Consider the following 25,353-nt stretch of genomic DNA (forward strand, 5'->3'; position numbering starts at 1 on the left):
AGTTGATGTGCATCTTCTGTTGCTGCGTCGTCCATAGTCCCTGCACTGTGTAAGTGAGCAGATGAGCTCCCCATCCCTGGAGAGATGCGTCCGTTGTCAGGATAATTTGTGGCACTGGCTCCTGGAACAGTCGGCCCTTGCAAAGGTTGTGTGGAGTCCACCAATGCAGAGAGTCGTATGCCCGACTGGTAACCAACACTAGGTCTGTCAATTGTCCCTGAGCCTGTGTCCACTGATTTGCTAAGCATTCCTGGAGCGGACGCATATGCAACCGTGCGTGAGGGACTATGAAGATGCAGGAGGCCATCATGCCAATCAACTGCATGAACACTCTCGCTGGAAGTGAGTGTTGTGGTCTGAACCTTTGGATTAGAGACTGCATGCTGTCTATCCTGACTTGGTTTGGCTGAGCCATGGCCGTCAGGGTATTGATCGTCGCACCTAGAAACTGCCGGACATGTGCCGGCTGAAGATGCGACTTTGGGTAGTTCAACGAGAAGCCCAGATCGTGAAGGAGGTGAATGGTAGTTGACATGTCCGCGGCGCACTGTTGTTCCGACTTGGCCTGAACGAGCCAGTCGTCTAGGTAGGGGTAGACATGAATGTTCTGCCTCCTGATGTGCGCTGCTACTGTCGCCAGACACTTGGTAAACACTCTTGGGGCTGTGGTCACTCCGAAGGGTAGGACCTTGAACTGATAATGCTTGCCTTGGATAGTGAATCTGAGGTATTTCCTGTGGGACGGGTGTAGTGGAATGTGGAAATAAGCATCCTTGAGATCTAAGGTTGCTAAGAAGTCCCCTTGGTTTAACAAGGGAAGAATTTGTTGCAGTGTAAGCATATGGAAGTGTTCTGATAGTATGTACAGGTTGAGGGGACGTAGATCTAGAATGGGTCTGAGAGATCCGTCCTTCTTTGGAATAAGGAAGTACAGGGAATACACCCCTGTGCCTTCCTCTCCCACCGGCACGAGCTCGATTGCGCCTTTTTGCAGCATCACCACTACTTCCTGCTGCAATAAAAGCAAGTGCTCTGCGGACATAGGCCTTTGCCTTGGCGGGATGTTGGGTGGAGTGGATTTCAACTCTAGGCAATAACCATACTGTACTAGTTGTCGCACCCACCTGTCTGTGGTGAAGTTTCTCCAGACGGGCAAGAATTGCTGCAGTCTCCCCCCGACAGGTGTTAAGTGGTCGGGGGGCAGCGACAGAGAGTCACTGTTTGCTTGGGGTAGAGGAGCGGGAGCTGTTTCCTCTGCCGCGACCTCTGTTGCTGTTATTCCTGTAACCTCCCTTGTTCTGTTTTGTGAACGAGGATTGTGCTCCACCTTTTGAGAACTGAGATTGTTGACCCATTTGTCCTCTGGTGACTCCACGTACACCTGAGCGACGAAAATTGCTGCCACGAAACTGTTGTGACTGTAGGGCCCCCATGGACTTAGCAGTTTCTGTGTCTTTTTTTATTTTTTCTAGGGTGGTGTCAACATCTGGACCAAACAGACTATCAGGATTGACTGGCTGATTAAGAATGGTTGTCTGAATATCTGGTTTAAACCCCGAGATGCGGAGCCACGCCTGTCGTCTCAGCATAACGCTAGTGTTGATAGCTCTAGCAGCTGTGTCTGCGGCGTCAAGTGCACACTTGATGGCTGCGTTTGAGATTAGCTTCCCTTCCTCAATAAGCAGTTTGGTGCCTTCTTGGAACTTTGGAGGCAGGTGTTGTATAACCTGTTCTAGGGTGTCGTAATGCGCCCTATCGTAACGTGCTAAGAGTGCTTGTGTATTGGCAATGCGCCAAAAGTTTGCGGCCTGTGCAGCTACTCTTTTGCCCCCTGCCTCTAGCACTTTGGACTCCTTATCCGGGGGAGGAGCTTCACCCGTTGTCTGGGAGTTGGCACGTTTCCTGGCATTGGCGACCACAAGAGAGTCCAGTGGCAACTGTCCCCGAATGTATGCGGGGTCTGCAGGTGCAGGTCTGTACTTCTTTTCAATGCGTGGATTGACCACTCGTGCTCTGGTAGGCTCCTTAAATATATCCCCAGCATGCTTGAGGACTCCTTTAAGCATAGGCAGCGTCTTTACTGTCCTTTCAGAGACTGAAAATGTGTCGAAAAGGAAGTCTTCCTCTATCGGGTCAGCATGCATGTCCACATCATGATTGGCTGCTGCCCTCTCAATTAGCGCATGAAAACCTGCTGAATCCTCAGTTGGGGATGCACGTGCATTAAAAAGCTGCGGGTCCTGCCCCACACTTTGGGTGCCCTGGTCACCAGTGTCATCATATGAATCCGGTTGTGCATCTGGTTCATTGATAGGGAAATTGTATTGCTCGTCCTCATCGTACCCCTCACCCGCAGAGTGTTCTGGTGAGGGAGTAGGGCTCCGTCTCGGAGGAGGCTGGATTGGTTCCATGAGGCCTGAAGCGTCAAGGGGCACCCTTTTCTTTTTCAGTGGGATGACATATGAGTCCACTGACTCTGAAGTGATTTTTCTCTTATAGAGGGTCAATTTGCCTGTGTCAGCGTCGATGAAATGCTCTGAATCATCCTCTGATTCGAGCACCCGACGTGGAAGTGGGCCAGCCGTTGAAGAAACCGTCTTCTTCGGTGCCGATTTGGTGGAAAAGGCTTTCGGCGCCTCCTTTGGCGGCAAAATAAAGAGAAGTTTGCCAGAAGGCTTAGCTGGATTGTCCTTTTGCGGCTGCGGCGATGATGTCGGAGCCGACGGAGCAGAGGCCTTCTCCCTGATTCTCTGTAGTGATTCGGCGATGAGGGACGTCTCACTCCCAGTGGGTTTTGGCGCCGACGAGGATGTTTTGACCTTTCCCTCGGATCCGACGTCGTTGTGGGCCTTGTGCGCTTTCGACGCAGATCCCGCTGTCACCGACCCAGAGTCCTGGGACCGGTGCGCAGACGCGCCAGTCTTCGATCCGTGCGCCTGCGTAGCCTCCGTGGAGCCGGCTTTGGCGTGCTTGGACGGCGGCGCCGCTGTTGACCCGTGCCGACCATCTTTCTTAGAGGACCCCTCCTCTGGCGTCGATTTTGATTGTGCAGCAGCGGAATCGACGGACTTCTTCGACTTCTGCGGACCGGAGGTCGACGGAGTCGATGGAGTAGCGGGTACAGTCGTTTTCGCCGGCACGGCAGCCATCTTAGGGACACTCGAGTCCTTAAGTTTCGGTTTCGTTTTCGGGTCGGCCATCTTAGATGTAGTCGATCCCGATGCTTTCGGTTTCGATACAGTCTGCTCAGCAAGTAAGTCCGTGGCCGGGCCAGAAGGCGGGGCTGTGGCTTGCGGCATTGGGTCTTGGGTAAGGCCTACAGGCGATCCCGTGACCCGGTCGGTATCCTCGAAACCTTCGGGGCAGAGCTCGTCCCCTGAGCTATCCGCCGCGGCCCCATAAATCTCTTCGTCGTCTCCTACCTCGTCGACGTATTCAAGGCCTTGACCCACGACTCAGTCGTCGTCTACCGGATCCGCCTCGACCTCCGTCTCGGGTGGGGAGATTTGAAGATGATGACCCTGGTCCTCTTCATCTTGGTCGCCGAAGATGTTTTCCGGATCCGGGGCCGCTTGTCTAGCTTTCATGCGCACCGCGCGCCGAAGCTTGAGAGTCTTCTTAGACCGGAACTGTGCACAGGCTTTGCACTTGCCGTCGTCGTGGTCAGGCGAAAGGCATTTGTTACAGACGGGGTGTAGATCGATGTGTGGGTACTTGGACCCACAGAGCGGGCAGTATTTAAACGGGCTCCGCTCCATGTTCAGAAAAGTTTTGCAGTCGTGTCGCGATGAGAAGGCCTCCAACTCCGAAGAGCGAAAGAAAACTCCGCTTATTCCGGCTCCAAGAGACGGAAGACTCGAGACCGTGCGCAGACAATACCGACGCAAAAAAAGCGAGGCCTTTTGGCCGCTAAAAGTTAGTTTTTCTCGGTTTCGACAGAAAGACGTCGAGACCACATCCGAACCCAATGGCGGAAAAAAACAATCTGGGGATGGAGCCGATGCCCATGCGCACTGTAGTCCAGGGGAGGATCCACCTATGTCAGGATACTTCGAAGACTCTTCCAGGACAACAATGTGCGATCATCCGGACCCAACACTAGGCGGCGATCTAATGCTAAGATATGAATTTAGCAGCCCACATGCCTCGAACAAAAGGGAACTGATGTCATCACGCCGGCGTGGGCCTATTGTAGGCGTCGGTGACGTCAGCGGAGTCGCGAGCGAGGTCGTGTCTCTATGACGTCCTAGTCCACGTCGGCGCGAGGCTACAAAAGAATTTCCGAATGTTGCTGACGCAAGGGGATATTCACAAGGTGAGGAATCCACACGGCAGATGTATCTATCAGAATCTCAACGTACACATCAACAACTCTGCCAAAGGAGCCCTCTTTACCCTCCGTAACCTTAAGAAAATTAAGCCCTTCATCCCAATTGATGACTTTAAACTGGCAGTCCAATCGCTTGCTCTATCGCGCATTGATTACGGCAATGCCATCCTCACCGGAATTCCCAAAACCCACCTGGCACCTCTTAAATCTGTGCTCAACCTCGCGGCTAGGCTTATCACGGACTGCAAACGATTTGACCACATCTCTCCCGCCCTTAAATCCCTTAAATGGCTCCCCATTGAAGGTAGATCCACATATAAAACAGCCTGCATTACACACAAAATCCTCCACCAAAAAACACCGACATACCTCTCCAACAAACTGACCAAAGCAGGCTGCACGCGATCACTGAGAAGCTCCAACACCCTCCTACTTATCCCCCCCTACAGAAAAAGAATTCCACTCAGTCACGCTACTTTTCAGGCAATGCCCCACTTATTTGGAATGCCCTCCCAAAAGACCTCCGCTGTAACCAGTCCTACCCCAGTTTCAAAAAAACTCAAAATTCTTCTCCTTAATAAATACTGGGGTTTCTAATCGCTCCCTGGTAACCTCGCCCCTCTGCATCACCCCGTCTAGCTGCTCCGCATATGACATGTGACCACCCGCCTGGCCAACTCCTTTTCCGTCTATCTGATCACCTTTACTCCCCTCCTCATGACCCTCATTTCTCTTGCCTGTTTTTTTTTTTTTTTTTTATAAGTGAGGCTTCCTGCTAAACTGTGACCGCTATTTTGTATTAATCAGAGTTTCTAGCAATTTGTTTTTACTCTTGATGTCATGTATCCTCTATGTGGACTTGCTCTTTTATTATTCCATTGTCTGTGCTAATACACACTGTACCTGTTGGAAACACCTTGTAAAGCGCTCTGATACTCCTGGGTCCAGCCAGCGCTATACAAAACCTCTTAAATAAATAAAATCTTCCCAACTTCCTGTAGCTTGTGACCATTGTTGTTGCAGCCATTCCTGGAATGGTCTCATGTGGAGCCATATATTGGGGACCAGGTGTATGCAGGACGCCATCATCCCCAAGATTTTGCTCACTGTCAGAGCTCGTCCCTTCTGGTAGTGGCGTGTCTCCTTGAGCAGGGCCAGTGCTGTCTTGTCGCTGGGGAACACCTTGCGCTGTATGGTGTTGATCTGTGCACCCAGAATATCTTCGCTTGCTCTGGTTCCATTGAGGATTTCCCCCAATGTATGGGGAATCCCAGGTCTGTCAGCGTTTCTGTGACCCGCTGTGCGTGTTCCTTTCATGTCCTGTGTAAACTTGCTTTTATTAGCCAGTCCTCGAGGTAAGGTTAAACATGAACCCCTTCCCTCCGCAGGTACGCTGCCACGGCGGCTAGACATTTGGTGCAGACCCTCGTGCGGATTTTGTTCATAAGGCTAAGGCTGTGAACTGGTAGTTTTCTTTGTTGATGGTAAATCTTGGTAGATGTTTGTGTTGCCTGTTCATGGGAATATGCAGGTAGGCATCTATGAGGTCTATGGCGGACATGAAGTCTCCGTCCCTTATCTGAGGAATGACCTCTTGTAGGGACGTCATCTTGAATTTTTGTGTCTTCATGTATTTGTTTAGGAACCTTAGATCCAGGATGGGTTTTAACGTTTCATACACCTTTGGTACTAGGAAATAGTTTGAGTACACTCCCTTGTTCCTTTCTCTGAATGGCACTGGTTCAATGGCCTCCTTTCGGAGGAGTTCTTGTGACTCCTCTAGGAGTAGCGCTAGTTCTTTTCCTGAATGCGCCTTCCTTTTTGGTTTTCTGTTTGGTGGTTGCTTTTCCAGTTCTATGCATTATCCGAACTGTATGATGTTGAGTATCCATTTGTCTGTAGTTATCTTCTTCCACTCCTGGAAAAAATGTCTTAGCCTGCCTCCTACTGGTGTTACATGTTCGTTGATGTTTGGTCCGTGTAACCCTCTCTTGTTGACCTTGCTGTGCTCCACCCTCGGAGGGGTTGTGTGGGTGGGCACGCTTTGCGGGACTGAGTCACTTTGAGGTGGGTTGTTGGCCCCCTCTTGTTTGCTCTCATCCATTCGCCCTCCCGCGAAAGGACTGGCCCGAGGCTGGTACTGCCAGGTTTGTTTTTGCTGTCCCTGCTGTGATTGTCGCCCTGGTGGGCCTGCTGGAATGCCTGGTGTGACGTTCCCGGCTGGTTTTCTCCCCTTCCGTTTGGTCTCCGTGTCAGGGTACCCCTTCTCATCCCTCTGAATTGTAAGGCCCCCATGGACCTTGCAGTTTCATTTTCTTTCTTGAGCTGGGTGAGTTTTTCATCGACCGGTGCCCCGAACAGTGTTTCTCCATTGAAAGGGGTCCTCAGAATGTTGTTCTGTACTTCCGGCTTGAAGCCTGAGATCCTGAGCCAGGCATGCCTTCTTTCTGTGATTCCTATCATAAGTCTGCTGGATGTGTTAGCCCCATCCAAGGCTGTTTTCAGCCAAAAAATTGCTATATTTTTTCCTTCCTCCACCAGGTGTGACGCTCTTTGCTGGTATTCCTCGGGGAGGTGCTTGAGCAGTTGGCCGACCTCGTCCCAGTGTTGGTACTGGTCAGACCCTCCAGCTTTTCGCGATTCGCAAAATAACCGCGAAATTGGCTGCAGAGCGCGATGACCGCGATATGGACTTTTTTGGCCGCGAAAAAGGTCTTCAGCAGGCTGCAAAAATGATGGTGACATCTTATTGGCTGTACGCGCACACGTCACTAGGTGGTGCCGTACAGCCGTAATACGCTTTGGAAGAAGAAGAATTAGCGAGTCTCGGAAAAAGGCAGGCAGTGTGAGTGCAGGGCTCGGTACGCATTGACTTTCAAATAGGCAGAATAATGTTTATGTGAAATGACAAAGCTTCCTCCTCCTGGAAGCTGAAATACTTAAAAGTTCTAGGAGGTGCGGGGGTTTCAACCACCCACCCGCCATTGAGCTCCCTTTCCTCTCATGTCGTCCAAACTTGCTGAAGAAAAACCATGACTTCAGGAAGAGGTTCTTACCTTCTCTTTCCTCTTCTTCATCCGTTCCCACATTAAATCGATTCGAAATAGGAAAGGAACATTTTGTTGGAAACGTCTTCTTTCTCGGGTATTTTCTGTCCCAACTGCAGCCTGGTGACGGAAAGGGGGGGGAAGAGGGTCAGGGGGTCAGCCCCATGTGCTCCCTCGTCCAAGCTTGCTGAAGGAAAACAGTGACTTCTGCAAACGGTTCTTGCCTCTTTCCTTTCTTTCATTTGTTTGCATGTGAAATGGATCCAAAAAAGAAGGAAACATTTGGTTGGAAATGTCTTTCTCTGGCATTTTATGTTCGAGCTGCAGCCTCAGGACGGAAGCGGTGAATAAATAAAAAAAACATTATATGGAAAGTAACTACATGCAACTAGACATAGTGGTTGCAAAGTGACCAGAGTGTTTTCTGTCACACGCAAACACATTAGCGCCACTTTACAGAGTGGGCCAGTGGTGTTTTCAACTCTTTCCTTGAACAGCATTGTTGTTGGAACAGAGGGTGAGGAGATGACGTCTTCATGGTCAGTGGGGTCTCTGGGGTCTCCCTATGCCATTGTGCTTGACTGAGCCTATGCTCCAGAATGTTATCACAAAGGAGGATATAGCAAAAAAAACTCCCTTGGACTGTTTATAAAGCCTATTTCAAAGTTAAATGCTCTACTAAGTCAGTTTACAATGATTTAAGGCTGAAAATAAATGATTACAAGTAAAATAAAGTGCCGCAAAAATGCCGCTAAATTTTCATATTTGTGCCGCTAAATTTCCATATTTGTGCCGCTAAATTTGCTAATCTCTGCCGCTATATCCTGGGGGGTCTGACTGGTGTCTGTTTAGTAGGGCATTGGAGTTTGCCATGCGCCAGTGTACCGCATCATTTCTCTCTATTTTTCTCCCAGTTAGGTCCATCCTCCTACTTTCTTTTTCTGGTGGTGTGCCTGATGATGTTGGGACGTTTGCCCTCTTTCTGGCTGTTGCCGCAATAATGGAGTCCGACGTGACGGATCCCTATCCTGAGAGGAGTGCTTGTATTTTTTTCTCCGTCCTAGGTGTGACAGACCTGCACGTCGCTGGGTCTTTGAACGCCTCCATCCCTTGATCCATGACACTCTGAAGCATGGGGAGGAACTGACTGTTTTAGTCAGACCCTCCAGGAAATTGCGGCATGGATTAGGGAATTTAGCAGCACAAATATGGAAATTTAGCGGCACAAATGTGGAAATTTAGCGGTATTTTACAGCACTTTATTTTACTCCTAATCATTCATTTTCAGCCTGAAATCAATGGAAACTCTTTTAGAAGAGAATTCCACTTTGAAATAGGCTTGCAGCTTTAGGATGGACTAATGCCCGCTCCTGCTCATGACATTACCTAATGTATTTGAAGTGATCTTTAAATACAGTTCACATTGTGTAGAATATGGGGCAGGGACGTGTCCAGAGATGAATGGTGCTACCCTTAGCAAGTGCGAAGCCAGGGCCACATTTTTGCATACCAGGACCAATTTTTATCGCAATCCGACCCTAGAAATCTGTAGGCAGTGTCAAGTTCAAAGCTTCAAATCTCATGGAGGATAACCCAGCTTTTCATCCTTCTCATGTTTTCAAAATGAGTGTCAGTTATGTAGGCAATAACAACACTTACTTACTTTGATAATTACAGCAAGATTGCATTGTTAAAGGCTGATAAGGGTACTATATTAACTGCTAAATATGTTTGTGCTTACTGATTTCAGTTATTATCCATTTAAATGAAGGCCCTGTTATCTAGTAATGTCTCCATAGCTCAGTCTACTTAATATGCTTTCACTGCCATGCATTTTTAAAATGTGGGTATACGTATACGCCTTTGCTCATGTAGTCTGTGGCTGTGGTTTCATTTCTAAGTCCATAGCTGTAAATGTTATTTGAAACATGGATCAACAGACTCTAGTTTCTCTGCAGAATGATCTTTAAATAACCACTTGATGGCGATATACTGTGTAATGCATTTTAGCTTGTTCGAGGGTTCGAAAAAAAGATGACTCATTTAACATTTGTATAGAAGATTGATAGCGATGCAAATGTATTTTTACTAAGGAAACAATCTATTATGGAAAGTAGATCTACGGTTTATCAAAATATTTCCTCACATTTAAAATATCTGTGCCATGTATCTGGATCACATATTCCAAATTTTGCGGGCAGTTTTGTAAAAATCGCGGCATTTTTACAAAACTGTAGATTTTGTGATTTTTTTGCAAATCGCGAAATCCTGGGGGATCTGTTTAGTGGGGAGCAGGGTCTCTAAGAGGAAGCATGCCTTTGGGATTTCCTCCTCCAGTTGGACTCCATAAGCCGCTGCTGCGTTCCTGATGACCATGTTATAGGCCCCAATGTCATCTGGCGGCGAAGGCCTCGAAGGATACGTCTCCACGGGCTCTTCCGGGTTTTCGGAGTCGAGGTTCTGCCATTCCAGGTCCTGTGCCATCGAGGATGCTGAGCCGAAACTCGTTCGCTGGTCTTCGTCGCCTTCTTCCTCGTAGTATAGGCCCTCTTCCTCTAGGTCAGAGGTACTCATAGTACGGCCCGCGGGCTAGTGGCGACCCGCCTGTCCTTCACTGGCGGCCAGCGGACCTCTTTGCCATACGAGTCATATGTACCGGTAAAGTAAACAGAGAAGATGGCCGAACGGAGGAGCATATGTAGTGAATACGTATTCAATACGTATTCCCAACATTTGCTCCTGCGGCCACCTTCTCTGTTTATGCTTGCCTCTGATTAGCCTGAGCTTCAGAAACGTCACACACGGCGCACGGCTCGAAGCACAGACCCTTTAAAAGTCAGCTATAACTAGCGCTGTTACAGCTGACTTTTAAAGGACCTTTTAAGAAGCCTGTGTCCGTGGTGACGAAGTAGACGTCCTCGCAGCCCGCAGAATCTTGAAAATCTTCAGCTTCACTTCACTTTAGTTGCAGCGGGCAGTACTATGGGTTATAACTGAGTTGTAAATGTATTTGCTGAAACATCCCATTTCCGGCTTGGAGGGAAGGAATGCCTGCTTCTGATGTCTAAAGGTCATACTGTCGAGGGCACTGAAAATACAACCATGTGGCGGATGTATCATGAAGGGTTATTATATCTGTAAGTAAAAAGCAAGCCCTCCTTTGCCGGATGGCTGCGCCTCACCTCGTTGGCCTCCTGACCCCTCACTAAGCCTGTTAAAGTTGTTCTCCGAGCACAGGAGATAACCTGCACTGTGTTAATGCAAAGCCTTGTGGTGAGAGGCACCCGCCCCGTGCCGCCGTCCACGAGCGGCCACAAATTGTATGTGCAGTTAGTTCCAGAAGTCCCGGGCGTTTGTAATGTAAAATATTTAATGTCGGCGGGAGACGAATGGCAGCATTTTCACGCCATCCCTAGGTGAACTGAAACTCAATTTCATGATTCAGCACACTTTTGCTTTCCTCCCGCAGGCGGGGGGGGGGGGGGCTGTTTGTTGACGACCCCTTTGCGTTTTTATTTCTATTTCTTTCTAGTCGCAACACGAAACGAGCGCAGCAGATATGGAGCGGTTTTAAACTCTACTACACACAGTGCTTTATGAATCCTGTCCCCAGCCGCTGCTAAACCCATCCCAGCCTGCCAGAGCACGACACACACGCAGTGTTTGTATGCGATAGAGATCTATAGAAACAATTGTCCTGGCAAGAACAGGAGACACAAAATGAGGGAAAAGAAAGGATGCAAAGATAATAGAGAAGAAGCAAGGGTGAAGAGAAAACAGCTCGAGGTGGAAGGGGGAAACAGAGTAAAAATGAGGGAACACCAAAGGTAATTGGGGAATAGGAGAGAAAGGGAGGGAACATGAGAGACAAGAAAGGAATAAGGGAGAGCAGAAGGGATTAGGAGAGCAAGGGAGGGAATGTGAAAGAGGTGATTAGTTGAGAGAAAAGGGAACAGGAGAGAATAAGAGATTTGGATAAAGATGAAGAGGGAAGAGAGAACAGTGGAAAGGCAGTAAAGACATCCCTCAGTTGCTTGCCAGCTAGTTTTGCCCTAAATATAAATGTCAAGCCACACATACCTTCGTTATCCTCAATGTGCACTGGCTCTGCTGTTTGAGGGGCATATGTTTGTTTGTGTTTCTATGCCCGCCAATTGCCAAATGATTTGCCGATTGATATGTCCTCAAATGCCAGACAGCATTAAGAATAGGAGCATATTATGTTATTCAATGTCTGCAGTGAGGAAAATTCTAATGCGCCTGCCACATGCAGCTGAATATTAGATTAACTTCTACTCTTTTTCATGTTGAAATCATCATTGAGGACAGATATGGCGTTTAGCGGTTAATACTGCTTTCCTCATTCCTTACATGAAAAGGACATTGACGCATTACCTTTGTTTCCCTGCAAATGCATTTTGAAAACCCTGCTACATTGCAAAACAATTGCTTTAGCTCTGCTGATGTAGAAGACGGTTATCTGAAAAGGTTTGTATTTCTGTGACTGATGTTCGGTCCCTGAAAAACAGCGAGTTTTTACCAAAATGCAAGAAGTGACTGCAAATGTTGCAAGTGAAAATGTCTGTTGTCAAGAGCCATCCAGAACTGTCTGTCGGTGGCATGATCTTTTCTAGAACAAACTGCATTCTTACACCCGTGTTTGCCAGAGGACCTGTTTGTTAGCATTAATGTGAGCAAGCATAGGTGATGTATGGTGAGTATTGTTTACTTGGAAGTCGTGCGTGTTGTGTCTTGTACTCTCGAGTTCAGGGCTTTAAGGAGGATGAAAAAAACCGAAAGGGCCTCTAAAAGGGGCGTTTCCTATGTCTTTCCATCTGTCTCTGCAGCATAAAAGAATGCAAAATTGCCTGCTCTAATGCTTCTTCTCGTCCACCGCAGCGTCTTCTCGCCCCAAAGCCTCTTCTCTGCCGGAGTCTTCGCCACTTGGATTTGGCCTGCTGCAGCTCTATCACCACATCTGCCTCCATCTCCAAGACCAGCTTGATTTCCATCACCCTGTTGCTGCAAATTGCCATGCAATCCCACTTAAGATTGCCATTGTCTGCTAATAAAAACATGTTATAAACATGTGGTCCATGTAGTTACAACTGCTTTGGAAATACAGCATTGTCTAGTAATGTTTTGAAACGGCAGCGATTTGTTCCCCCCTTCTAGCCCCGCCCCCGCTGACCCCGCCCTCACCCGTGCGGCCCTCGGCCACAAACCACACTTTCAATTTGGCCCCCGAGAGAAAGTTTGTGAGTACCCATGCTCTAGGTGTTCCTAGGGCTCGGGAGTTTGACGTCTCTTCGGCGTCAAACTCCTCTTCCTCTTCTATTTCGACGATAGTCGTCGGCTTCGACTGAATCGTGAACCTTTTCATTTTCTCGTCGAACTCTCTCTTCCTTTGCAGGATGTTCTCCATTTCGGCCTCGAGCTTTCTCTTTTTCCTCTCCATCTCGGCGGCATGTTCGGTGTCGAGCGTTTCGGCCGATCTCTTCGATTTAGTCGTCCACGTCGAAGCAACCTTCGGGTCCTTCTCCTTGAAAGTCGAGCGGTCCTTTTCGGGGACGTGCTTCGACGACCTTCGCTTTTCGCCAGTCTGCGCCGCCTGGGAGTCCTTCTCGAAGGGTCCGCTGGGCTGTTTGTCCTTGGATGCAGCTGCGGCCGTCGAGATTTTCAGTGCCAGTGCTCCCTTCGAGGACTTACGACTGTTTTTCGAGAGTTTGACTCAGGCTTTCGAGAGTCTGTTGGGGGTTTAGGGGTCGACGTCTCTCCTACCTCTTTAGATGCCTTCTTATCGGTCTCTACGACCGTGTAGTCGTCTGGTCCCTCGGTGATGTTGTCCTCTTCGTCGCTGGAGAGGCACAGGTCCCGAAGCAACGGAGGTTGGCCTTTGCCTTGCATGCTGTAGTTGGCTCTCCCCGGTCTCTCTCTAACCCAGAGTGTCTTCGGGGTGAAGGCGGAGAAGGCGTTGCAATCCTTGCTCTCGTGGTCGACCGGCAGGCAGAGGTTGCAGACCGGGTGCTGATCCTTCTGCACGTATTTGTGGTGGCAGTTACGGCAGAATTTAAAAGGTGTTTTGTCCATTCCTGCGCTCAGGGGTCCCCCTGTGTGCGCATTCTCCACTGGAGGTCGAAGATCTCAATGTTTTCCTCCTTCGTCGTCCCGGCTTGGTGATCTTGTTCCTCTGTATCTTCTCCAATCTCTTCTGTGAAAAAAAATTGTCTTTTTCCTCTTCTTTCCTCCAAAAACTCTGGAGCCTCTCGGTGACGATCAAGACCAAACGGCGGGAAAAAAAAGATCTGAAGATGGCGCCCAAAGGTGTGAGCTTCCGCAGGAAGTGTGCCGACATCACAGGAAGTGCACCAAAAGGTGCGACGTCGACGCCCACCTGGCCTACCGAAAAAAGAAAGAAAAAAGAAGAAGAAAAGACTACGATTCTGGACCCAACTACTAGAACGTGGAATAATGCACAGCATAGTGAATCCAGAAAGATTCACGCTGCAAAACCCTATGCCTAGAACCCTTCCATCCCTGAACGATTAAAACCCCTTACCATACCACCCCTAAACTCCATCCACCCCAGAGCCCAAATAAAACCCATCTTCCATTCCTGAACCACAAAACATGACCCACTCTGAACCCTAAAACCACTCTGAACACTAAAACATCACCACCTCTAAACTTTACCCACCAATGAATCTTAAAAACTCTCAACATCCTTTTTTTTTAAAAGTTTCAAACACCTTTATTTAGTAAATGAAGTTTACACTGCTCTTCAGCCAACAACCCTGAGGCAGGCAGCTAGTCTTGAGACCCAAGAACAATATATTGAACAACATGTATCTCTACATATGTGCTTCTGTCATCAACAAGCCATTATGTCCATAAGTCCAGTGCAATCCATAGCAGTTGCAATGCAATAATGTCCAAACATCACAAAATAGGTTGATAATGTGCTTCATAACAACAAAACTATTAGTGCCCTATCGCCTAACCTGCGGTAGTCGTCTCCCCCTCTCTACGCCCCGTCTTTAAGAAGTCTCAGTCTTAAGCCTATTTGAACCTCTACACTCGGACCTACAGTCAGCAGAAGTCCACATGCGTATTATAACAGAGCCCCTGGTCCCAGCATCCATCACACAACAGACATATCTACTCACATGCACTCTGAAAAAGACCAACCGTGATCAATTTAGCTACGGTATTGCAGTCCGGTGGACTCCAGCCAGTGTATCAGTGGCTGCCATATCTCAACAGGTCTGGAGCTCTGTGGCAGTAGCTCCCCGTACGCCGTCAATTGATCCGTACAATATATAGCCGCGTTAATCCAGCCCGCCACTGTGGGTGGGGCCGTCCGCTTCCAGTGCAACGCTATTTGTCTCTTGGCCAGCAGCAGCAAGAGAGCGACCAGTTTGAGAAGCGCGCGGCACATCCCGAACAAAGCCCAAGAGAGCCATAATGGGGCCTGCCCGCAGCTCTAAGTCGGTTATCTGTTTTATGCACTGCAGGAATTCAGTCCAATATGCATTCACCGGATCTCATTCCCACGTTAAATGAAAAAATGTGGTTTCATCTGACCCACATCTCCAACATTTTGCGTCTGCTTGTAGGCCCATTCTGACTAGCTGCGTGGGTGTGTGCTATGTCATATGTAGATAATTAAAATGAATGAGTCTGAGCCTATAGTTAGAGGATAGGTTTTCCAGTTGTGAGCAGTGTGAGAAGTTGGCCTGATATATGATGCTCACTAGTTCCAGTGATCACCTTGTATCAGTCCAAACAACCCTTATGGTGATTGGTTGTAAGTGAACCTTATAGACCAGCTATCCTAATGGTAGCATGGACAAAGCAGTCTTAGGCTAAACTCTTTTGGCATGTGAAGCCAGCTGTTTTACCACAATATAACCCCTTGAATACCAGATGAAAGGATACCACACAGGTTGTTATGAAAATAAACAGTATATTTATTAATAACAACACCTCTGAACTCTTTATGAGGTCAGAGGGCTAAGCACATGACAATCTCTTACGAAAAATACGACAAGTTGCACAAAATTACAATGGTGCCCTAGAGGCACGACAAACCATATACTAAGTAAGTGGAATGTGAAAGTCGATAAAAGAATTGGAGCTGTCCAGAGGCTGGAGGTTCGCTAGGACTACGCTATCTTCACCTTAGGTAAGTAATAGGAGGCCCACGGGACGCGTGTGCAGAGTGTGAACTCACACGCGAGATGCTTAACAACGTCTATGGACAGTACAGTTCAAGTTAAAGGTGAGTACGGACAATCCTGACTAGGTAGGACTAAAACGACTGTGGAACTGGACACTAGGACAGTTAAACTACCCTTGAGCACCGAAATGCCCTCGTTACCTCACCCACGGGCTGCGGGTGCATAGGTGTCAAAGTGTGTTGGGTTCTCGCGTTGAAGTCTATGGAGCCTGGAAGAAAAGATGCTGCAGGCGACCAGGAGGAAGATGTCCGGTGCGATCCAAAGGTGGATCAATGAAGAAGAGGACCTGAAAGCAGAGGGGACAGTGTTCAAAGTCAATAGCCAGTGACCGGTGTGGAACCAGGAAGGAACCAGGTGCTGTCGTCGCGATCAGGTGAAGAGTGGACGCTTGACTCTGCAGCCACGTGGACCAGGAGGTGTCTTCGACGACCAGGATGGAGGCACGAGCCGTCCCACGCAGGCTCTCGCTGTCGGCGGTGTCGGATCCGGAATTGGAGTCAACAGGCCTTGGCAAAGGCAACCCACGCGGTGAGTGGAAAAGACGTCTGGTGCGGACTAGGAGAGTCCGGGGTGCCCCTCTTTTGGAAGGGAGCAAGGGCCAGTCTGGAGCAACCAGACCAGCAGTGAAGATTCAAAGGTTCGTCGTCTAGGAGGCCATTAGCCAGCCGGCAAGTGACCAGACAACGCGTCGAGCAGCAAACAAGCAGAAGGGCCCCACGCAGATCTCGTGGAAGCTGGAGGGCTGATCTTCGGTGCAGGGAAAGCTCGGGGCTGGGGCTTCTTAATCCCCAAAGCACTTGGTCGAGTTTACCTCGGGAGTCGTGCTGGAAGCGAAGTGCAGGTTTGTTCAAGATGGCCGGTCTCACGTGTCTCGTCGCACCCACGGGTCTCAGCTTTGCTGCAGATGTGAGTTGAGGTCTGGGAATCCGGGTCTCGTCGGGCTCTGAAGTCTTGATCCTCGAGGGAAGACGACAAAGTGAAGCCGCTGGACGCTTGACGGTGCCTGCAGTTGCAGGGTGGACACTCCTTGTCCACAAGGGAGATTCTTCAGTCTTCTGTGGAGCAGAAAGTCGAAGTCCAGAGTTTCTCCTTGTAGAATTGTTCAGGATAATCTAATTTGGAATGGGACCAGCTCCTACCTTTATTCTCCTAAAGGGGGCTGCACTACTGACTAGGTCCCTCCCCTGGGTGGGACCAGGAAGGGGGGTGGCTACACCCCCTACCCTTTGTCCGGTTTCCCGCCAGAGCTGGGGCAGGGATGCCCCAGCAACTGGTTTGAACCGGTGTATGCACAGGACACCTTGTGTGCCCCAGGCATGTCTCATTCCTTTCAGGCCTGTCCTACCCAATACACAAAATCCTGTCTGGGGTGGTGCTAGCACCTCCCAAGGCAGGAAACCCTTTGTCCAAGCCTCCCTCGCTGGAAGGACTCCCAGCAGCAGGAGGTCCGACTTGTGTCTGTGGTGGCAGCATCCATTTTGTGATGCTGAGGCTCGAGTTAACTTTAACTGGGGTTCACAGTTACATACATGTGTCCCTCTAGAAGGGTGGAATGCTACCCCCGTCGCCAGAATTGGCGAGGGGGTAGTATTCCAATTCGTATGACACCTTACTCGACATGTTTTGATAATGTTATACCAGAGTTAGCATTTAACCGCGAGGTTGATAATGCACTTAAGAGTATATGGTATAGCGTTACATTGGAACAGCTATTAGGACTTGGTTCCGCAAGCTGCAGACGGCTCAGCTCATGCCAGAGCACCATCTCACATAATTCCAAGCACTCTGCCTTCAGGATTGATAAGGCCTGCCATAGGAGTGACTGATAGGAAGATATGTGTCCATTTTAGGGTTAGATATAGGTATACTATATCTATAGCAAAGGGTGATTACACCACCTTGCCCTAGCTGTCGTGCAGCCAGTTGTGTCAGTTTTAGATGGCCAGCCATGCTTCAGTCCCTAGGTACACCTATGCCCTGGATACCTAAGGTATACTGTACAGGGACTGATAAGGTGACTCAGTATCCAATTAGATATGTACCTAGGGTACATGGAGTCCATTTTAACAGAGAGCAGGAAGCCTGGGGTCCTGAATAGCAGGATCCCAGGCCAACTAAGTCAAAAACCAGCAAAACACCAGGCAAAAAGTTGGGGGTAACCATAGTCAGATATCCACCTTCCTACAAGCAGCAGTAAAGCCATGCCTTCTCAGTGATAATTATGTTTGCTGCTTCTTCTTCCCAACGCCTTCTAGATGAGACTTGCAGCACGGGAGCAGTGTCCTGTGTTGCGTTGTAGATTCGCGTTATCAATTTCCGTGGGGAAGCGCTTGCCAGCACGTTTTCGAGTGCCTGTAATGTCTGTGGCTCATCTGGGAAATCCGCATATCTAGCCCTACATGCCGCTCTTAGTTGATAATAAAGCAGCATGGTGGTAGCAGTGGGGTTCGTCCGGTTCACACAACTTTTGCATGGTCAGAAAAGTGCCGTCCGGGTATAAATCTCCTGCCGTGGTCAAGCCGCACTTGTGTGCTCCGTCAGTCACCGCCCTGTCGGTCAAAGGCACCAGCATAGGGCTCTCAGCCAACGGTATCAACGGTGCGTATAGCTCCGACATTCCCGCCCGTTTGGCTATAACTCTCAACATCCTTAAACTGCACCTGTCCGCCCCTACACTCCAGCCATCCCCAAACTCTAAAACGCTCTACATCCCTAAACCCCACCCATTACTAACTACTAAAACCTCTCACCATCCCTAAAGCCCACCCATTCCTGATCACTAAAATACCCACCTCACCCCAACACAAAATTAAACCCTGAACCCAAAACATCTCACAACCCCTACACTCTACCAAATTTTAGTGTAATTTCGAATTTTTCCTTAAAATTATCTTTCCTTTAAAATGTTTCAGTTAATTTTTGATTGTTTTTTTATTTCTTTAAAATTGGTTTCCATGATTTGGTTTTCCTTAAATGTTGCCCAGTTTGTTTATCCAATAATTCATATAACTCAGAAACGAATAGTTTTCTTACCTGTCGGTGTAGTTTTGCAGCTTGAAGATCTTTCTGGATTCACTATGCTGTGCATTATTCCGCGGTCTTGTGGTTGGGTCCGGATTCGTAGTCTTTTCTTTGTTTTTTTTTTTTTTTTTCTTTGCCCAGGTGGGCGTCGGCGTCACACCCCCTTTGGGTGTATTTCCGGTGACGTCGGCATGCTTCCTGCGGAAGCTCCCACTCTTGGGCGCCATCTTCGGGTTCTTTTTTTCCGTGTTTCTTTCGTTTCCGAAGTAATGGCAATGTTCTTCTTAGTTTGTATTTACCGCTTTGTATTTTCAAAGTCTATTCTTTAGTTAACCACCTCTTCTCTCTCCAGCCTCATCTTTCTGGCGGAGGTGGGTGGGTTCGCTAGTGAATCCAGAAAGATCTTCAAGCTGCAAAACTACACCGACAGGTAAGAAAACTATTCGTTTTGCAGCGTGAATCTTTCTGGATTCACTATGCTGTGCATAGATTTTGTAGCGGTTTCTCATCTCTGTGGCGGCTGGGTGGAAGATGAGCGTTGGGTGTTGAATATGTGCTGTAGCACCTTCTGTCCCACTTGAGCTTCCTTGTTCATTTGTATGTCCACACAGTAGTGCTTCGTGAACGTGTGCACCGAAGCCCATGTTGCCGCCAGGCATATGTCCTCTATGGGTGTGTTAGCCAGGAAGGCTATTGTAGCGCCCTTCTTCCTGGTGGAGTGGGCACGTGTCCCCTCAGCCAGTTCCTGTCCTGCCCGTTTGTGGCAGAGTTGGATTGTTTGTGCGATCCATCGTGCAATGGTCCTTTTGGTTACTGCTTTGCCCATGAAGCTGTTTGCGAAGGACACAAAAAACTGTTTCGTTTTCCTGTGCCCCTTTGTCCTTTCAATGTAGTGCATGACTGCCCTTCTGGCGTCCAGGGTGTGCAGAGCTCTCTCTGCGCTGGTTGTGGGTTTTTGGAAAAAACTCGGTATCTGTATAGACTGGTTCATGTGAAAATTGGATACCACCTTCGGCATGAAGTGTGGGTCAGTCCTCATCACAACTCTATCGTTGTGTATTTGTATGTATGGTTCTTGTAGCGTCAGCGCTTGAAGCTCGCTTACTCTGCGTAAGGACGTTATCGCAACCAGGAAGGCTGTTTTCATAGTTAGCATCTTTAGGGAGGCCTTGTGAAGTGGTTCAAAGGGCTCTTTCATGAGTTCCGTTAGGACTGTGTTCAAGTTCCATGCAGGTGGCGGCACCCGCTTGGGTGGTGCGATCCTTTTCGCTCCTTCTAGGAATCTCTTCACCACCTGTGATGTGAAGAAGCTCCTGCACGTTTCTCCCCTTGTGTAGGCTACTATCGCTGCCAAGTGAACTCTTAACGAGGATGAGCTAAGGTTCTTCTCCAGTAAGTGCGTCAGGTACCTTAGCACTGTGGAGTCCCTCTTCATCTTATTGTGGAGTCTTTCCTGTCTGCACCATATTGTGAATCTTTTCCATTTCGCAACGTAGCACTTTCGAGTGCTGGGCCTTCGTGCCTCCCGAAGTACCCTCAGGGTGCTTTCTGGTAGTCTCAAATGTGCGAACTCTATGTCCTCAGGAGCCACGCTACTAGGCTCATGCTCTCTGGCTCTGGATGCAGTACCTCTCCGTTCTGCATGGACAGTAGATCTTTCCTCCTGCTGAATCTGTGGGGTGCACACTGTGTCATCTCCATGATCTGCGAGTACCAGGTCTGCCTCGCCCACTGCGGTGCGACCAGTATCAGTGTCATGTTGCTCGCTCTGCACTTGCTCAGTACTCTGTGCATCAGTGGTATCGGGGGAAAGGCGTAGGCAAATGTCCTTGACCAATCTATCCATAGGGCATTCCCCAGTGTCCCCTCCTCGGGCTGCCTGGATGCGAAGTTTTGGCATTTTGCATTCTGGCGTGTGGCAAACAGGTCCACCGATGGTGTCCCCCACCTGTCGAACAGGTATCTTGTCTCCTGAGCATTGAGCTCCCACTCGTGGGATGCCGATGTCTGCCTGCTGAGCCAATCGGCTTGTATGTTGTCCTTCCCTGGTAGGTGTATGGCTAGCAGGTCTATCTTGAGAGGGATGGCCCATCTCCATATCTCCTGCGCCAGCGTTGAAAGCGGTGCGGACTGTGTGCCCCCCTGCTTGTTGATGTAGAACATCGCAGTGGTGTTGTCTGTTTGTATCAATACCCTGTGCTTGTACAGTCTTGTTTGAAAGGCCTTCAGTGCAAGGAAGATTGTCTTCAATTCTAAGTAATTGATGCGCTTTGTGGCATCCGTCGGTGTCCACAGTCCCCTCACCTTGAGCTCCTCCATGTGAGCGCCCCATCCCTTCAGGGATGCGTCTGTGGTGATGGTCACTGTTGGCGTTGGGGGCGTTAGAGGCTTTCCCCTTGCTATGTTCTCCATGGTCCACCATGTCATCTCCTTCTGCACTGCGTGCGTTACAACCACTAGATCCTCCCAACTGCCTGTAGCTTGTGACCATTGCTCCTGTAGCCATTCTTGAATGGGTCTCATGTGGAGTCGTACATTCGGTACCAGGTGGATGCATGATGCCATCATCCCCATGATCCGGTAGAGGCGAGTTTCCTTCACCAGCGCCCTCGCCCTCTTCTCGCTGGGGAACACCTTGCCCTGTAAGGTGTTGATCTGTGCTCCCAGGAAGATCTTCACTTGTTCCGGCTCCATTGATGATTTCTTCCAATGGATGGAGAACCCCAGGTTTATGAGCGTGCTGGTCACTGTATGTGCGTGCAGCTTGCATTTCTGGTATGAGTTTGCTTTCACCAGCCAGTCGTCCAGGTAAGGGTATACATGTATTCCCTGCCTTCTTAGGTGCGCTGCGACTGCTGCGAGGCACTTTGTGAAAACTCTTGGTGCCGATTTTAGACCGAAGGCCAGTGTCGTGAACTGGTAGTGGCTTTCTCCGACGGTGAACCTGAGCATGTGCTTGTGCTTCCTGTTCATTGGGATGTGCAGGTATGCGTCTTTGAGGTCTATAGTGACCATGAAGTCCCCGGTCTGCAACTGTGGGAGCACCTCTTGCAGGGAGGTCATTTTGAATTTTTGCGTTCTTATGAATTTGTTCACGAACCGTAAATCGAGAATGGGCCTCATTGTCTCGTCTACTTTTGGTACCAGGAAGTATGTTGAGTATACTCCTGTGTTTCTTTCCTTGAAGGGTACCCTTTCTATGGCCTGCTTCTGCAGGAGTTCTTTTGCTTCTTCCTGAAGGCACTGCAGCTGCTTGCTTGCTAGCGGCTTTCTTCTTGGTTTTCTGTTTGTTGGCCTCGCCTCCAACTCTATGCAGTATCCGAATTGGATAATGTTGAGGATCCATTTGTCTGATGTGATTCCTCTCCACTCCTGGAGGTGGAATCTTAATCTTCCTCCCACTGGTGTCCTGTGGTCGTAGGTGTCTAGTTTGTCTTGACCCATCTGTACGTGCTGCCCCCTGGGATCTTTTTTGTGGGTGGGCACACGGATTTTTTTGAAGTCACTTGGAGGTGGGCTGCTGGCCCCCTCTTCTATTTTGTCCCCGTCCATTTCTCCCTCGAAAGGACTGGCCTCTTTGTTGGTACTGCCAGGGCTGTTTCTGATGGCCCTGCTGACCCTGCGAGTCTGCCTGGTGCGTTTGCTGGAAAGCCTGGTGTGATGTACCTGGCTGGTTTCCGCCTCTTCCGCCGGGCCTCCGTGACGGGGTGCCCCTCTTGTTCCCTCTGAACTGCAATGCTCCCATGGATCTTGCTGTTTCGTTATCCTTCTTAAGTTGGCTGAGTTGCTCATCAACTGTTTGTCCGAAAAGCGTACTGCCGTTGAATGGTGTGTTCAGGATGCTGTGTTGCACCTCCGGTTTGAAACCGGATATCCTGAGCCAGGCGTGTCTCCTTTCCGTGACGCCCATCATCATGAGCCTGCTGGCGGTGTCTGCCCCATCCAGGGCCGTCTTAAGGCAAGAATTTGCAGCATTCTTCCCCTCTTCAATTAGCTTTTCGGCTTTCTGCTTGGCATCCTGGGGCAAGTCCTTCACCAACTGCCCCAGTCCCTCCATGATTTGGTACATGTGTCTGTTTACCAGGGCGTTGGAATTAGCCATGCGCCAGTGGGTCGCGGCATTCCGTTCGATCCTTCTGCCCACCAGATCCATCCTTTTGCTCTCTTTATCCGGTGGCGGGCCCGAGGTAGTGGGTACGTTAGCCCTCCTCCTTGCTGTGGCCGTGATAATGGAGTCTGCGGAGACCGTGCCCTGAATGTAGGCCGGGTCCTTTGCGGCATGCTTGTACTTCTTCTCAGTTCTGGGAGTTACTGCCTTGCATGTTGCGGGCTCCCTGAAAGCTTCCTTCCCCTGAGCCAAGACGCTCTCGAGCATCGGGAGGAACTGGCTCCTCGTTTGTGTTGGGAGCAATGTTTCCAGAAGGAAGTCTGCTTTCTGCTTCTCTTCGTCGAGCTTGAGCTTGAAAGCTGCTGCGGCAGATTGTATCACCGCGTTGTAGGCCCCGATGTCGTCCGGCGGCGAGGGCCTCGAGGGGTAGGTGTCGACCACCTCCTCCGGGCTGTCGGTGTCGACATCGATGTAATCTACCTCCTGAAGGTCATAGGGCGCCGACTCTGTGTCTGTCCTGCCCTCATCTTCCTCCCCATAGCTGTAGCTCTCGTGGGGATTCTCGTACTCCTCCTGGTCGTCGAACACCTCGACGTCCTGGTCTTGCTCGGTGACTTCGGCGACCTCTTCTTCTTCCTCCTCGACCGCCTCCAGCACTGGTGGCTTGGTCTTGTGAGGGATCGTGAAGGCCTTCATCCTTGCGTCGAAATCTTTTTTCCGCTGCATGAAGTTCTCCATTTCTGCCTCGAGGCGCCTTCTTTTCTTTTCCATCTCGGCCGCGTGTTCCGCGTCGGATGGTTCCGCCGCTCTCTTCGACGGATGGCTCGTCGCCGTGCCTCTCGGAGTCGAAGTTTTCGACGTCGAACCGGATATCGGGTCTCTGGTCGTCGTCGACAGTTTCGGGTCTTTCTCCCTCGTCGATCGATCCTTTTCGGGGACGATTTTTGACGTCTTCTGCTGATCAGCAGCTCTCGGCGCCGGGGACTCCTTCTCTGAGGATCCGCTGGGCCTGGGAGTAGTCGCGGACGCCGCCTTTTTTGGCGTCGGCGCTTTCGGGGTCTTGCCCTCGATTTTTCGAGACTCAGAGTCTCTCGGGTTCTTGGGGGCCGAAGAGTCTCCTACCTTGTCAGAAGTCTTCGTGTAATCGGTCTCTACGACCGTGTAGCTGTCGTCTTCGGCGGCAGCGTTGTCTTCTTCCTCGGAGGACATCCCCAGCTCGTAGAGCGACGGGGTCGGGGCCTTCCCCTGCAGGGCGGCGTGTGCTACCCTCTGCCTCTCTCTCACACGAAGGGTCTTCGGGGTGAAGGCGGAACAGGCGTTGCAGTCTCCGCTTTCGTGGTCCACCGGTAGGCAAAGGTTGCATACCGGGTGCTGGTCCTTCTGCGCGTACTTGTGGTGGCAGTTACGGCAGAACTTGAACGGCGTGTTGTCCATCCTCGAGCGTCCAGGGCCTCTCTGGTCGCGTGTTCGTCGACGGTCGTCGAAGATCTGGATGGAAAACGCCTTATCTTTGCTTGTCTTTCGTCGGTGAAGTCCCCTGGAGTCTTCAGATGACTTCTCCTCGTCTTTTCTGTATTTTCTTTCTTCTTTCTCCAAAAATGTCTGGAGCCCAAACGGGAACGATCCAGACCCGACCGCGGAAAAAAAGAATCTGAAGATGGCGCCCAAGAGTGGGAGCTTCCGCAGGAAGCATGCCGACGTCACCGGAAATACACCCAAAGGGGGTGTGACGCCGACGCCCACCTGGGCAAAGAAAAAAAAAAAAAAAAACAAAGAAAAGACTACGAATCCGGACCCAACCACAAGACCGCGGAATAATGCACAGCATAGTGAATCCAGAAAGATTCACGCTGCAAAACTAAACTTTTTTTGTTTATATTTCAGTGTTAACTGTTCCATTTAATAACTATTCATTTTTATAATGTCAAGCTCGGACTGGTTATATTGTGTACGAGTTATAAACCAATTCACACGTGGAGTAAGGTTTAACTGTTTGCCCTCAACCCTCTGGGCACCTTAAGGGGTGCACTGGCTATCCAATTTGAGTGCCAATGTAATTTGGCCATGGGATAACATTGGTATATTAAACTACCCACACATGACATTGCCAAGTTACCTATGATTACCCAGGAACCCAAGAAAATGTCCCAAAAACAAAAACCACCAAAGCACAATAATGATCCGGTTTCATGATTGCATTTTAACTTGCATTATTCTAGGGTTAAAGAACTGCAAGATATTTCAATAACCATTAGTTGTCTATATTAAGTTATTTTCCATCCCTTACCTACTACCCCTAATAGCCATTTAGTAAATATTCAAATCTTCTCATGAACATAGGCATCCCCAAGTAATCGGTCATCAAGACAGTCCTAACATGTATACATTCCTAATGATGCATTTCAAGTCAAATATATAAAATGCTACAGTGCTTTTACCTGGATTTAGATGGACTCCTAGATCTCCTAACTCTCTCTCTTGAATGAGACCGTCTTCTCCTTGGACTTTTAGATCTCCGCCGGCTTCTGGACTTTGAATGTGACCGCCTTCGTGATCTACTTCTAGAGCGTCTAAACATGAAGGTGACAGATAAAAGTCAAGGTTACA

General features: G+C 49.4%; 1 protein-coding gene across 4 annotated transcripts in view; it reads right to left on the reverse strand.

Moving 5' to 3' along the window:
• The window catches only part of SRSF11 (serine and arginine rich splicing factor 11), a 223,375-nt gene that overhangs the window by 78,967 nt on the left and 119,055 nt on the right, over positions 1 to 25,353 (reverse strand). For all 4 annotated transcript variants that reach the window (XM_078668774.1, XM_078668766.1, XM_078668758.1 and 1 more), the window contains one exon: positions 25,185 to 25,316. In XM_078668774.1, the coding sequence (XP_078524900.1) occupies positions 25,185 to 25,316 (132 nt within the window). The remainder of the gene's footprint in view (positions 1 to 25,184; positions 25,317 to 25,353) is intronic.

Source organism: Lissotriton helveticus, chromosome 1_2 (assembly GCF_964261635.1).
Source record: "Lissotriton helveticus chromosome 1_2, aLisHel1.1, whole genome shotgun sequence".
Classification (NCBI taxonomy): Eukaryota; Metazoa; Chordata; class Amphibia; order Caudata; family Salamandridae; genus Lissotriton; species Lissotriton helveticus.